This window comes from Aedes albopictus, chromosome 2 (genome assembly GCF_035046485.1).
Source record: "Aedes albopictus strain Foshan chromosome 2, AalbF5, whole genome shotgun sequence".
In the NCBI taxonomy this organism is placed as follows: Eukaryota; Metazoa; Arthropoda; class Insecta; order Diptera; family Culicidae; genus Aedes; species Aedes albopictus.
This window is the reverse complement of record NC_085137.1, coordinates 163,134,352-163,148,268: the sequence shown is the minus strand read 5'-3', so window position 1 is coordinate 163,148,268 and position 13,917 is coordinate 163,134,352. Positions and strand designations below refer to the sequence as shown.

Genomic DNA, 13,917 nt, shown 5'->3' with positions numbered 1-13,917 from the left:
TAGCATCGTATATATGATTTCTTTGAATCGTGGAAATCGTCGCTTCACATCGTATATGAATCTGCTAAATCGAGCTTGCTACCTAAAGGTATGATGAAAATCGGTGAAATCGTATACAACTATAACAATGTTGTATATTGATCGTTTGCGTCACACTTGCGTCGTATACCAGCTGAATGAAATCGTAGAAATCGTATATTTATTTTTACAGTCGCATATGATTGTTACTGCACTTTTAATAGTCGAATCTTAATCTCAGAAATCGTAAATGGATTTGTTTACATATTTGTATGATGGAGAAAAAGAAAAAAAATGGTATTCATCACAAATTTGTATTTTGTTGTTGTTGACACATTTTAACCATTTTAGCAATAATTTCAACCAAATACATAGGTGTTCATTCTAGCAGATGATTTACAATAAGTGATGTATAGATTCCAACAACGATGTAAATTCCGGGCCTCTTGCGCGGTACCTCTTTTGGTGCCACTCAATGCACAACAACAACGCTCCCACCACAAGTCTCGCACCGTGCCTTGCTAATTTTTATTCGTTTCATGCCATTCACTTTGAACTCTCTATTTTCAACTTGGCGGTATAGCCAATAGAGATAACGCGCAGTTCTCAATCCAAGGACCTTAGTTCGATTCCCACTGAACACCAATTGTTTTTTTTTAATTTGAAAATCTTGAGTCGTATATTGGTACTCTCAATCGTAATAAGATCATGCATAATCGAATATTTAGACGGATAAAATCGGCGAAATCGTAGAAATTTTTCGAGTAATCGTAAATTATGTTGGATGGAATCGCAGTAATCGTATATATGTTTCGATATGGCCTCCACTTTAGTATGTATATGCCTGTTTCGTGCATTGAATACGATTTCTTCGGTGCTATATATGTGCGACTATTTCAGTTGCAATTTCGATATAGCAACCAAATTGCTGGCTGGGCAGCTGCACTTACAGAGGGAACCAAAACCAACGATGTGAATGCAAGAAACTGATAGATATCCTCAGTGTGACGATCTTCTATGGCTTCTGCAGCACTAGAACGACACTCAATGAGAGGAAGAAAGAAGAAATGAAGATCGAATCGCTTGCTAGTGCAGACCGTTAAAAATTGCCTATGCATTTATATAATTTAATGTATACAATGCTTACAAAAGCCATTCGAGAAATCTTTTCGGAATTTTATACGGAATTTCTTTGGAAATTGCTTAGGCAATTGCTTTGTAAATTTGTTTAGTATTTTTCTTAGTCAATTTTCTGGGATTGCGTCAGAAATTCATTAAGCAGTTTTTTGACAATTATTTGATGAATTTCTTTGCACATTTTTTCGGAAAATTCTTTGGATGATTACCCAATATCGCAATATCTTTGAAAACTCCTTCGGCAGTTCTTTCATGAAAACTTTCTGTAATTCATATGAAAAGAAAAATACTATTTCCTCATGATTTCTGCGATAATGCTTTATTATTGGCGAAACGATTTACTTTGGAAACATCTTCAGCATTTTTTTTTTGAAAATTTCTTCGGTAGCTTATTTGACATTTGATTCGGCAATTACTTCGGAAACTTTATTGGAAACTTTTCACATTTCTATGTGCAGTTCCATCGCCATCTATTTTCCTAACTATTGAAAAATCATCCAGTAATTCTATCGATAATTTATTTCGAAAATTTTTCCACAAACTACTTTTTTCGTAAACTACTTTGGCAAATCTTTTGGGAATTGATTGATTGATATGTCTTTATTAAAGAGATTTTCAGCCCTTGGCCGGTTTGTCTCTAACTTTTTGGGAATGGAAATGGGCAATTACTTTGGCAATTCTGATAGCAGATTGTTTTTCATCTCTTTGGCATGTTTTTTTAATTCGGAGATTCTTTTTTCATATTCTTTGGTAATTATTTTGTGAATTTCTTTTGTACTACTTTAACTCTTAAGGAGTTTTTTTTTTATTATTATTTTTTTATCTGTATTAACGAGATTTTTAGCCCTGGGCTAGTTCATCTCGGGACCCACGCTTTACTTCCCTTCCGAAGGAAGAACTCACATTTTGCGAGTTTGTCGGGAGTGGGATTCGATCCCAGGTCCTCGGCGTGATAGTCAAATGTTCTGACCATCACACCAGGTCCGCTCCACAAGGAGTTTATTTTGGATTTCCTGAATTTAAAAAAAAAAATTGTCTATGAAATTTTCAAAGGAATTGCCCAATAAATTCAAAAAAAAAATACCGAGAGAATTCTCAAAAATTTCTATCAGTAATCGTTCGGAATTTCTTTGAAAACTCCTTCGGCAGATCTTTCGTTAGAACTTTATGTAATTCATATGAGAAAAAACAGACTGTTTCTTTGTGAATTCAGCGATAATGATTTCATTATTGGCGAAAAGATTTACTTTGGGAACATCTTGGGCAATTACTTTAGGAACTTCTTCGGTAGTTTATTTGAGAATTGATTCGGCAATTACTTCGTTAGTTAATTTGAGAATTAATACGGAAGTTCTTCACATTTTTTATGGGAGTTTCATTGCCAACTTGTTTATGAATTACGTAAGCAACGTTTTTTTAATTATCCAGTAATTCTATCGACAATTTCTATCATAATTCCTGCGAAAACTCTTCCGCAAGCTAATTCTTTGTAAACGACTTTAACAAATCTTTTGGGAATTGAAACGGGCATCCAAAATCCAATGGAAAAGCTCAACAAATTTAAAAAATACCGAGAGAATTCTAAAAATTTTTATCTGTAATCTTTCGGAAACTTCTTTGAAAACTTCTTCGGCAGTTCTTCCGTAAAACTGTTTGTAATTCATATGAGAAAAAATACTATTTCTTTGCTATGATAATGCTTTATTATTGGCGATACGATTAACTTTCGAAACATCTTCGATAACAATTCTTTTGGAAATTTCTTCGGTAGTTTATTTTTGAATTGATTTGGAAATTCTTCACATTTCTATGGGAGTATCATCATCAATTTTTTTTATGAATTATCCAAGAATTATTTTTTTTAATATCCAGTTATTCTATCAACAATTCTTTTCATAATTCCTGCGAAAATTCTTCCTTAAACTACGTCTTTGTTAACTAAATATTTCGGCAAATCTTTTAGGAAATGAATTGAGAAATTCCACTGGCAATTCTCACAGCAGTTCCTTCCTCCTTTTTTTATTTATTTGTTTTTTTTTAATCGGTGATTCTTTCACTGTAATACCTTAACACCTTACGAGCAATTTCCAAACGAATTTCTGAACACATTGAAAGAAGAACAATACCGAGAGAATTCTCAAAAGATGTTAAAGGAATTTCTATGTGATTGTGGAGGAATATTCCAAAAAAATTGCGGCAGTAGTTGCTAAAGGACTGTGAGGGACTCCGAGAACAAGGAATAACCGAAGAAACACAAGGGAATTGCTAGGAGATGAAAATAATTTGATGAAAAAAAAAACATCAACAGTAGATCTCTCAAAGTGAAGGAGGAAGAAACTTCAGACTAAATCTCCGAACGTTTCATGTGGAAAAGCTTCAAAAAGCTACATCTGTAAATTCTAAAGACGGTGGACCGGATCTGGTGTGATGGTTAAAACACTTGACTATCACGCCGAGGACCTGGGATCGAATTCCACTCCCGATAAACTCACAAAATGTGAGTTTTTCCTTCGGAAGGGAAGTAAAGCGTGGGTCCCGAGATGAACCAGCCTAGGGCCAAAAATATCCTTAATACAGATAAAAAAATCTAAAGACTTCATACGAAAGTTCTGAATGCTGCAGATAAAAAAACACTGAAGGCTTAAGCTTTGAGAACATCATTTGGCAGCTCCTGAAGCACTCGATAAGAAAAAATAGAATGTGGTAGAGTCGCACAGAAGCCTGACAACTTCCGACAAAAGACCCAAAACTTTAAGAAAGTTGCCTGGAAACGTCTACCGCAAAATTTTGTAAATTTCCTGCAAAATCTGTGGAAGTTTAAAATGAAGGCTCCGAATAAAAACTAAACTTTAAAAGTTGAAGCTTCCACAGTGTTATAAACTTTGGACGAATACTCCGAAAGCTTTAGATGAAACATCTAGAAGCTTCAGACAAAAGCTTCGGATAGAAATTCAGAAAACTTTTTGCAAAAGATCTATAACCTTCAGACTATTGCTTCGGAAACTTCAGACAGCTTTAAAGGTTCAGAATAATGCGAGCAGAAATAAACATTTAAAGCTTCAACTGCTGATCATACAAAGGAAACCAGGAAGCTTCTAACAGAAACTCTGGAAATTTCAAACAGATGCTCCAAAAGCTTCAGTCTCTGCCAACAAACATTTAAGCTGTACAAGAGTGGAAAAAATCACTTTTAAGCTAACTTTAGCTTAACAAACTGATATTCAAATAGTTCTGTTTCTTGGGCTGAAAATTTCAAAAAGAATCTTTTTTTGTTTATCTTTATTAACGAAATTTTTATCCCGAGCGGCTTTAGGACATGTCCCCGACTTCCATTACCCCGAATGACCCATTACCCAGAATGATTTATGCGCAATCCTATCTGGAGTAATTAACGGTTCTCCAAATGATTGGAACTCTGTTGAAAATACAGAGTTTTCTTCTTTGAGCATATCACTTTCGGGACGAAGCACAAAAAAAGTGATCTCCATACAATTGGCTCAATTTTGGTTCTTCAGAACTCTTAGATTTCCCAACAAAACAACAATTATTTTTCCTTATTTGAAAGCACTACTCCTTATCTTTCGATATCTAGCCTTACTACTGAGGAACTTTTTGGCATTCCAACTGCTAATGTGATCATCAGATATGTAACCTTCTTTCCAACATAGGCTATTCTTTCTAGTCATTCTTTCAAGGAAATTATTAGCGTAGCAATTGGTAATACTTTTATCAGAGATTTCTCCTTCTTTTATTATTCTTAAGTCGAATGATCTGAAACCAATAGCATAATATAGATATTTACCTTCGTTTGGCTTTTGACTGTTCTTTCAATTATATTGGTCGAAGATTTGTACAAAGCGTCCCAAGATTTGAATATACTGTTTCGGTTCTCTAAAAGACAGAACGAAACTTTATCAACCCAGCTAGAAAATTTGTTATAGAGAATAAAAATATTCGGGGTCATTCGGGGTAAAGGAATTCACAGAAATGTCATAGAGTCAACCATTGCATATACAAACTTTGAAAGCTTCAAACAAAAGCTCTGAAAGCTTCCGACAGAAGCTCTGAAATTTTTTACAAAATAAGCCTAAGAACTTCTAGAAATTTTGAATATTTCAAACAGCAGCATTGAAAGTTTCCACTTCAAAAAACATTAAAAATTGTGGAAACTTCAAAGTGAAGTTCTGGAAGCTTTGAGCGAAAGCTCTGATAGCTTTTCAAGAAAGCACTAGAAGCTCTGTTCAGAGGTTTCAAAAGTTTTGAAAAGAAACTCTTATAACTTCAAGCAAAAGATCTAAAAGCTTCGGACTATTGCTCCTCCGAAAACTTCGGACACTATTTTTAAAACCTTGTTACATGTAAGCTCTGAATGTTTGAACAAAAATAAACTTTGAAAGTTTCCCCGTTGGATCCTTCACAGGAAGGGACCTTCAAAAAAATTCTGAATTCTTCAGACGGAAGCTACAAGAGTTTTTTTTTTGCAGGAGCACTGAAAGTATGATTTTTTTTTTTTTTACTTATTCGTTTATTTGGAAGGCTCGGGCGCCACATGGGCATAACTGAGCCGAAATCTTTTGTTTTTACATTGATTTTACATTTTACAATTTATTACTGCCTTAAGACTATGTTAGTTTGGGAAGCCGAAGTACTCGCGGCTGTTTCGAGGTTAAGGATTGAAAAAAAAAATAAAATTGGGAAGGACGGGTTTATGGGTTTAAAACTAAATTATTTGCTAACTTATACTAAAAACATTGATGGGACAAATTGTCCATATCTGTAACGGAACCAAAAAGAAAGGACTTTATTGGTAGACAACGACAAGAAGAGGACAAACGGAAGTGAGGCGACGACAGACAGGGTCGAACAACAAAACCAAAAGGCAGACAACGAAAACAAGGAACGTACTACATCAAACTCTTACATCAACACGTTTCAAAAACTGGTAAATCAGGTTCATGTATTCCAAATCAAGTCCTGCCAACACTTCTCTAACGGGTTTCTGTTGTTTTCCTCGGACCCGGAGAATTTCATGCAGCTCAGATCTGACCTCACGATACTCATCGCATCCCCACACGACATGTTCGATATCCTGGTAAGCCACGCCACAGACACAGAGATTGCTTTCTGAGAGCCCAATACGGAAGGTATGTGCATTCAACAAATAGTGGTTGGACATCAGCCGACACATTACACGAATGAAATCGCGGCCTAAATCCAACCCTTTGAACCATGGCTTCTTCGACACCTGTGGAATGATGGAGTGCAACCATCTACCCATCTCTCCATCTCTCCATTTGTGTTGCCAGCTGATCAAGGTCTCCTGACGGGCCAATGCAAAAAATTCGTCGAAGGCGATTTGACGCTCGTAAATATCGCCTCCGCTAGCGCCCACCTTAGCCAGAGAGTCCGCTTTCTCATTGCCCGGAATTGAGCAATGTGAAGGGACCCAAGCTATGGTGATGATGTATGAGCGTTTGGACAAAGCACTCAAGACTTGGCGTATTCCATTCAGGAAGTACGGTGAGTGCTTCATCGGTTTCATTGACCGAACAGCCTCCAGAGAGCTAAGACTGTCGGTAAAAATGAAGTAGTGCTCAGGTGGAAGAGTGCGAATGTACTCTAAGGTGTAGTATATAGCCGCTAACTCAGCAATGTATACCGAACATGGCTTTTGAAGCATGTAGGTGGCGCTATGAAATTCGTTGTAGACACCGAAACCACTCGAATCATCGGTTTTCGAACCGTCTGTGAAGAACTGTCTGTCCCCGCTAACATGCCCGAACTTACTTGCAAAGATCTGTGGAATACCTACGGAACGAAAAGATACCGGAATACCGGTGATCTCCTCCTTCATAGAGAGATCAAAATCCACAGAGGAGCTGTCAAAGTCTGAGAAGTTGTCACGATTGGTGTTAACCGGAGATGGGCTTACCTCCAGCGTCATGTACCAGTAGTACACACTCATAAAACGAGTTTGAGGGTTCTGTTCGAGCAGCTTTTCGAAATTTTCTATGACCAATGGATTCACAACCTCGCATCGGATGAGGAACCGGAACGATAACTCCGCAAAGCGGTCTGTCAGAGGCTGTACACCAGCGAGTACCTCTAAACTCATAGTGTGAGTTGAGTTCATGCAACCTAACGCGATCCGAAGACAACGGTACTGAACCCGTTGAAGCTTCAGCAAGTGTGTTTTCGCCGCGGATTGAAAACAGAAGCTACCGTATTCTAAAACCGACAGAATGGTTGTTTGGTACAGCCTGATCAGATCTTCCGGATGTGCTCCCCACCATGTTCCGGTAATAATTCGCATAAAGTTGATTCACTTTTGGCATTTCTGTATCAGATACACAATGTGCTTCCCCCAGGTGTAGTTGGAGTCGAACCAGACGCCGAGATATTGAGAAGACATGCTATGAGTGATTGTCTTACCCATCAGATGGAGCGGAAACTTTGCCGGTTTGTGTTTTTTAGAAAAGACAACCATCTCAGTTTTCTCCGGAGAGAATTCGATACCCAGCTTGAGAGCCCAAGTAGACAAATTGTCCAAAGTATCCTGTAGTGGTCCTTGCAGATCGACTGCTATTGATCCCGTTATAGAAACAACACAGTCATCCGCAAGCTGTCTTAACGTGCAATTTTCCATGAGACAATCATCTATGTCTCTAACATAAAAATTGTAAAGAAGGGGGCTAAGACATGAACCCTGGGGGAGACTGAAAGTATGATTAGCATTATCAAAAAGGTTCAAAATCTGAATGTTTTCAGACAAAAATACTCGGAAAACTTCAGCTATGAAAATATCAAACAAATGCTCAAAATGATTTGGACAAAAAAGCACAAAGCTGCCCTTGAAGCTGCAGACATTGGGTCTGAAAACTGAGAAAATTCGAATAGAAACTCTGAGCACTTTAGCCTTGAATACTCATAGAGAAGTCCAGGATGTTTCTGTCCAAAGTTTTAAAAGGTTTGTAAAGAATATATAAAAATGTTAGTTCTGGGAGCTTCGAGTAGTATCTGTGAAAGCCGCCATCAGAAGAACTGTAGTTTAGGTAAAAGCAGGCCCGGATTTAAGGGGGGCGGCCCCGAGCCCCCGCATTTTAGGGTCCCCCACAAAAACTTTTTTGATTGCTAACATTAGCATTATTTTTCTCATATTGCTCAAGTACTGTTCGAAAATAAGGAAAAACATTTTTGGTCATCTCTCCGAGGGGCCTCCACATCCGCTCGGGCCCGGGCCCCCACAATCCTTAATCCGGGCCTGGGTAAAACTCTAAAAACTGCAAATGGAAGCGGTGAGAACTTTGATCAGAAATCGCGAAATTTTCAGACAAAAACCCAAAAAGCTTCGGACGGAAGCAATGAAAATATAATCCAATGGAATGGGGTGACTGCTTCATATAAAATATTGTCTATCCGGTTGGAATCAAGACAGACATTCTAATCTAATCTAATCTAGTGCTTGCACAGCCAGTATTGAAAAGCATCCTGGGAATCAAGACAGACATTCAATCAAAAATTACCATTTTTTTTGGCCACAAGTGTCGCAACTGTTTCGCATCTAGTGCGCTGTGTTGCTGACAACAACGGGAAGGACCACTTCGGAGAGATACGATCAGTCAGAAACCTGATCCAATGATCAAATATTGAAGCCTCACCAACATTTAAGTCATTATTGTATTAAGTACATCACAGTGCCACAGTGCCGGAACAAAAATGAACATAATGCAAGAGAGAATGTGCTCCAGTGCTTGAATCTGAGTGAATATGAAAAATCAGGCCAAACATTTCAATAGGTCCTATCTGCATTTGAGAGGCTCTCTTCGTTCACTTTCTCTTTGAATTATTGCAATGTAATGGTACACTTTTCAACTATTTTTGTAGTACAAATCAAAAGACGATTGTTTTGACTATTGTTCAATGCAAGGAGACAATCATCATACACATAAACAGCTGAGATATTAACGAAAGAAAGGGAAACCAAAGAGAGCCTCTCTTCTGCAGATAGGACCTTTAGACATGTTTGGCCTGAAATACGAACAGTTATCAGCGCCAGCCACCACTTCGAACGAACACACGAAGGGAGCTAAAAACCGAGCCAACTGCGGTCGCTGTTCCTCATCAGTCGGTTGGCTTCACAGCAGACTGACTGGAGATGGCTCATGCTCCCTTGCTAAGGTGAATGAGAGCATAGGTACATAAATGATTCAGTTGATTTTTGTTTATTGCTCAAAACTTGTAAAAAGGGAATTTTGGACGTGACTGTTAGGGTAAAAGCTCCCTTAGTGGAGGTAGTACCAATAGTGGTGGTAGTGCCAATTTAGCACTATTTCAAACAAAAAACTTGCACATGACATTTTTAATAGATGCATCATAACTAATTAATGACATTAATTCAATTTTGTGTTCGAGATTTGCCGAAAAACCTATTTTAAACAATTATTTTCCTTAAATTTGTGGCTCCTTTGCACCTATAGTGGTGGTAGTGTTCCAATAGTGGTGGGTCCCATAAGAATTCAATGGGATGCGCCACTATAGGAACTAATGTTAAATTGTACCTCCATAATAGGAACCGTGTACCTATAGTTGGTGCAAGTGATTTATTAGCAAAAACTGTAATAAATAATGGTTTTTACATTTTTCCTAGCAAATTTAAGTGAAAAACTACCGATTAACGTTTTCAGGCTTTTTATTTTGTGGTATTATCAATTTTATTCAATTATTTTTCTACAAGGAGCTACTAATAGCACCACTATTGGTACATTTACCCTATAACCTTTTTAATTTTAGGTTATGACTTCTGCACTGTTATATTGGGTTTTGGGGATAATCATTACAGTATATACTGGCAAAGAGAATGATTCAGAAACCACACGCCATTGGACCATTGTTCCTCACAATCTGCAATAAATTGTATTACTCCTGCTCCCATTTGCTTCAGCCGTATGTCAGCCAATGAAGACACATAGCTACTGCATTGAGTTGATAAGCGCCGGCCAAAGAAGGATAAATTTTGCTTCGTTCGAAAAAAAACCGCTTAACGTTTCAAGCACTGAGAAGGGTCAAAGGATCAGCGATGGATAAACAAAATAACGCCTATACTCCCAATCAACGAAACGCATTCAGCCGATTAAATCAAAAAGCATTAACAGGTTCACCGTGCTAAACCGAAACGTTTCAGTCGATTCAGAAATAGATTTCCCATCTATAACATCGATCATCTATCAAATCCACAAACATTTTCGATCCAAACGAGCTAGTGATTTGTTAAATTTGGAGCATGACACCACTCTCTCTTCGAGTTACTCTTCTCAAACGCCTATTATAGCTTTGTTAGCTTTCAATAGTATTCAGCAAACTTTTTTTTTTATTCGCTCATTACACCAAAACCTCTATTTAGGTAATGAGTCGGGACAGCCTAAATAGAATTTTTACCTAAATGGATTCAGTTTATTACCTAAATGGAGTACAAGGTTGCAAAGAAGTTTAAGAAGGGAGAGTTACTAGGAGATTTAAAGGAGGTCATGCGGAGTTTCTGATGGCTTTCAAAGAGTTTCAGGAGGGGATGGGTTCGAGGAGGGGATGGGTTTCAGGAGGGGAGGGGCTTCAGGGGCGTTTTCGGGGGTTCTGGAGGGTCTTAGATCAGAATTGTCATTAAAATGACTAGCTGGGCACGAAACACGAAAAGCCCTGTAAAATTCCGCCAGACTGAAAAAACATTGAATGTCGGGTCAAAGTCGGGTCAATTTTTATCGTATGTTGGGTCTATGGCTAAAATAAAAACAGGTGAATGATAGGTTGATGTCGAGTTTGACGTCTTCAATGCTGGAGCTTATAGCAATTGAATGATGGAAGGATGGTCGCTTATCTCAATTTCAGCTGGAAATGACGCTGGATACTGACACTTTTCAACACTTCAACCAAACTTATACCTAATCTTAAGTACTCCAACTGATTTGAACACAATTAAATTCCATTTTGGTAACGTTACCTAAATGGAGGGACCTAAATAGATTTTACCTAAATGGATCCTACCTAAATGGAGGTTTGATTGTACTCAGAAAAACAACAAAGCACACAATAGAAGTGAAGAGAATTTACTTGACTGTGGGAAAAGCGAAGTTGTTTATGAGTGTGTGTAAGTGAGAAAAACGCTATGTATTGAGTGAGTGTTTCCCTATGTTTGTACAGAATCAATCAGACAAGAAGCAATTCATTGGTGGGTACCCAAATGAACGAGATGAAAATCCCTGAAAAAGAGTATGCACCTGAAACATCTACTAAAGCTTGAGTCACAAAATGGTGCCAAATAAACATCGGTCAAAAAGCACATGGCATGGATTCTCTGTCTGCAGTAAACCCTGACAATTAAACATAAACAAGTTGTAAAATGTGTTTCCATTAAACGGTAAAACAACACGTTTATTTATTTATTTTTTTTTTGAAGAATTTAGGCTCGATTTTTTAGAGAAATATGGTCGAACTGAGAAGATTATTTTTCTTGATTAATGTATGGCAGACTTCCTGGCAAAATCCAGTGACTCCTTGAAGAATTTGCCGGAAAATTATAATAGATCATGAGGGAATTTAAAGAGTTCTGCAAAATAAGTCTTGTACAAATCGTTCATAATTTTGGTCTAATATGAATAAAAAAAATTCATTAGGAACTCATCAAAGGATTTCTACAATAATTTTTAATAGAGTTTATACTATAAATAACACTATAATTCGTCTCCGCCAAAAAGAATTTATAGAGGAAATCTTTGACAAATTTTAAAAACAATTCTCCGTGAAAGAGAACCCTTACATTTGTAAGTGGAACTCTGGACTATTCCGTCATTAATTGTCCGAATAAATGTGATTCATTTCAGAATACACGTGAATTGAACTTCATTGGGCTGAAAATCGCTAACATAAAGAAAAGCTAATAATATGTACTCCGTTTTACCATTGAAAAAAAAAACAATTTCAACCCGTAAATTTGATGAAATTCGTGTTCACATGTCTGACCGATTCAAATCTGTAAGCTCTAGTCAGTTCCAGATCCTATCCGATAAGCAAACCATCCGTAAGCATCTAACCCTATTGGAAACCATCACGTAGTATCACAAGCACCACTAGCCAACCCTCAGCAACTGAGGAAACTCATCTGTAGATTGAAGGCCTTCAAAGTATCGTACTTGCACCCGAAGACACAATTTTCCGGCAGTTCTGTCGCCAAACTGTACCGAAAAACTAGGAAACACAACGGAAACTGTCCCACAGACATAACCGCTTTCTCACATCAAGCGAACTTCTTCATAATACCTTTTAGTACCTCTTGTTCTACACTTTCGTAACTCATCTAGTTTGTGCGGCTGGCTGGCAAATAGCATCACCTCCTAAATTGAACAATTTTCCAAAAACCCGTCGGTTTCCTGCTACACTGCATCCTTTTACAGTTCCAACCCGCCAGACACCAACAACACTACTCCACGCTACACTGAAAACATACTTAACCTCACCATCTCATAGATCCTCGGAATATCCCACCCCACCTCAATGACCTATCCTGTTTTGACTCACCCATCCTTCTCACTTCCACGTGCAACCCTGCGCTCTCTTACTATTCCTTCGAATCGTGCACCTCCAAAGACAGTAGTTATCTAGTCTTTGTTAACTCTGTAATCGTTCGTAACCTTATAGCAACTCAGTTCAGTAGCAATTAGGAATTCGACGATAACATCGACATCGATTTGGATCGACCACATCAAGCATCGGCTTCGTTCCATGCCACAACTCTGACCTATATAGTATACTCACCACCATTACCACCGTGCCTTCTAATGCCTAAACTCTTTACGTAGATATACCTACTTACGCTCCTTTGCCAGCTTATTAGCTCTAACCTGCAAGCTCATGCACCGCCGGCCTTCTTCGCTGTAAGTGATTGGTAGCAGGCCTCTCTCATGCCGTAGCCGTAGCTGATCCACAGTGGTCCCAGTGTGTAATCTCATCCGCATACGATATACGCTTCGTACTAATTCTGCAGTAGATGTTGTTGAAAAAAAAGCTTGGAAACGAGTTATGAGGAACACCGGGAATGGAATTCTACTAATTGACGTTTTTGTTCTCTATTTCCCATCGTGTATCGTTCAACCTTATTCTCGCGATCTTGTAGAGGAAGCAGTAACAGCAACAGCAACCGTAACCGCGGAAACCAGCAGTACATCACCGATACTCAGTCGACTGTCTCCGCCAACCGAGGAACCCATCCACCGTAAGATGAACGCCCACTTTCGAGACCCCCTTATAACCTCACAATTTCTCGTTCGTAGACGTGCTCGCCCGACGCTGAAGCCCGCACAGAACATCGTTTCGAAGGCGCAGGAGTTCATCGACATCTACCGCTATCCCCCGAGCCGCCCCGAACCTCTATACCCACAGCCGACCCCGGACAAGACTGCTGCCAAGTGCCGCAAGGACGTGTGCCTGCTGCCGGATTGCTACTGCGGCGGAAAGGACGTCCCCGGAGAGCTGCCCGTCGAGCATGTGCCCCAGATTGTGCTGCTGACCTTCGACGACTCCGTCAACGATCTGAACAAACAGCTCTACCAGGACCTGTTCGAGCGCGGACGTGTCAACCCGAACGGTTGCCCCATTTCAGCCACCTTCTACGTGTCGCACGAGTGGACCGACTACAGCCAGGTGCAGAACCTGTACGCCGATGGACACGAGATGGCATCCCACACTGTTTCGTAAGTGTTTTGGACAGGTTCTCGA

The 13,917-nt window shown here is 38.8% G+C and overlaps 1 protein-coding gene across 4 annotated transcripts in view; it reads left to right on the top strand.

Moving 5' to 3' along the window:
* LOC109405858 (mucin-2) overlaps positions 1 to 13,917 on the top strand; it is a 34,619-nt gene that overhangs the window by 11,427 nt on the left and 9,275 nt on the right. For all 4 annotated transcript variants that reach the window (XM_062850665.1, XM_062850663.1, XM_062850664.1 and 1 more), the window contains 2 exons: positions 13,316 to 13,414; positions 13,473 to 13,892. In XM_062850665.1, coding sequence (XP_062706649.1) covers positions 13,316 to 13,414; positions 13,473 to 13,892 — 519 coding nt within the window. The remainder of the gene's footprint in view (positions 1 to 13,315; positions 13,415 to 13,472; positions 13,893 to 13,917) is intronic.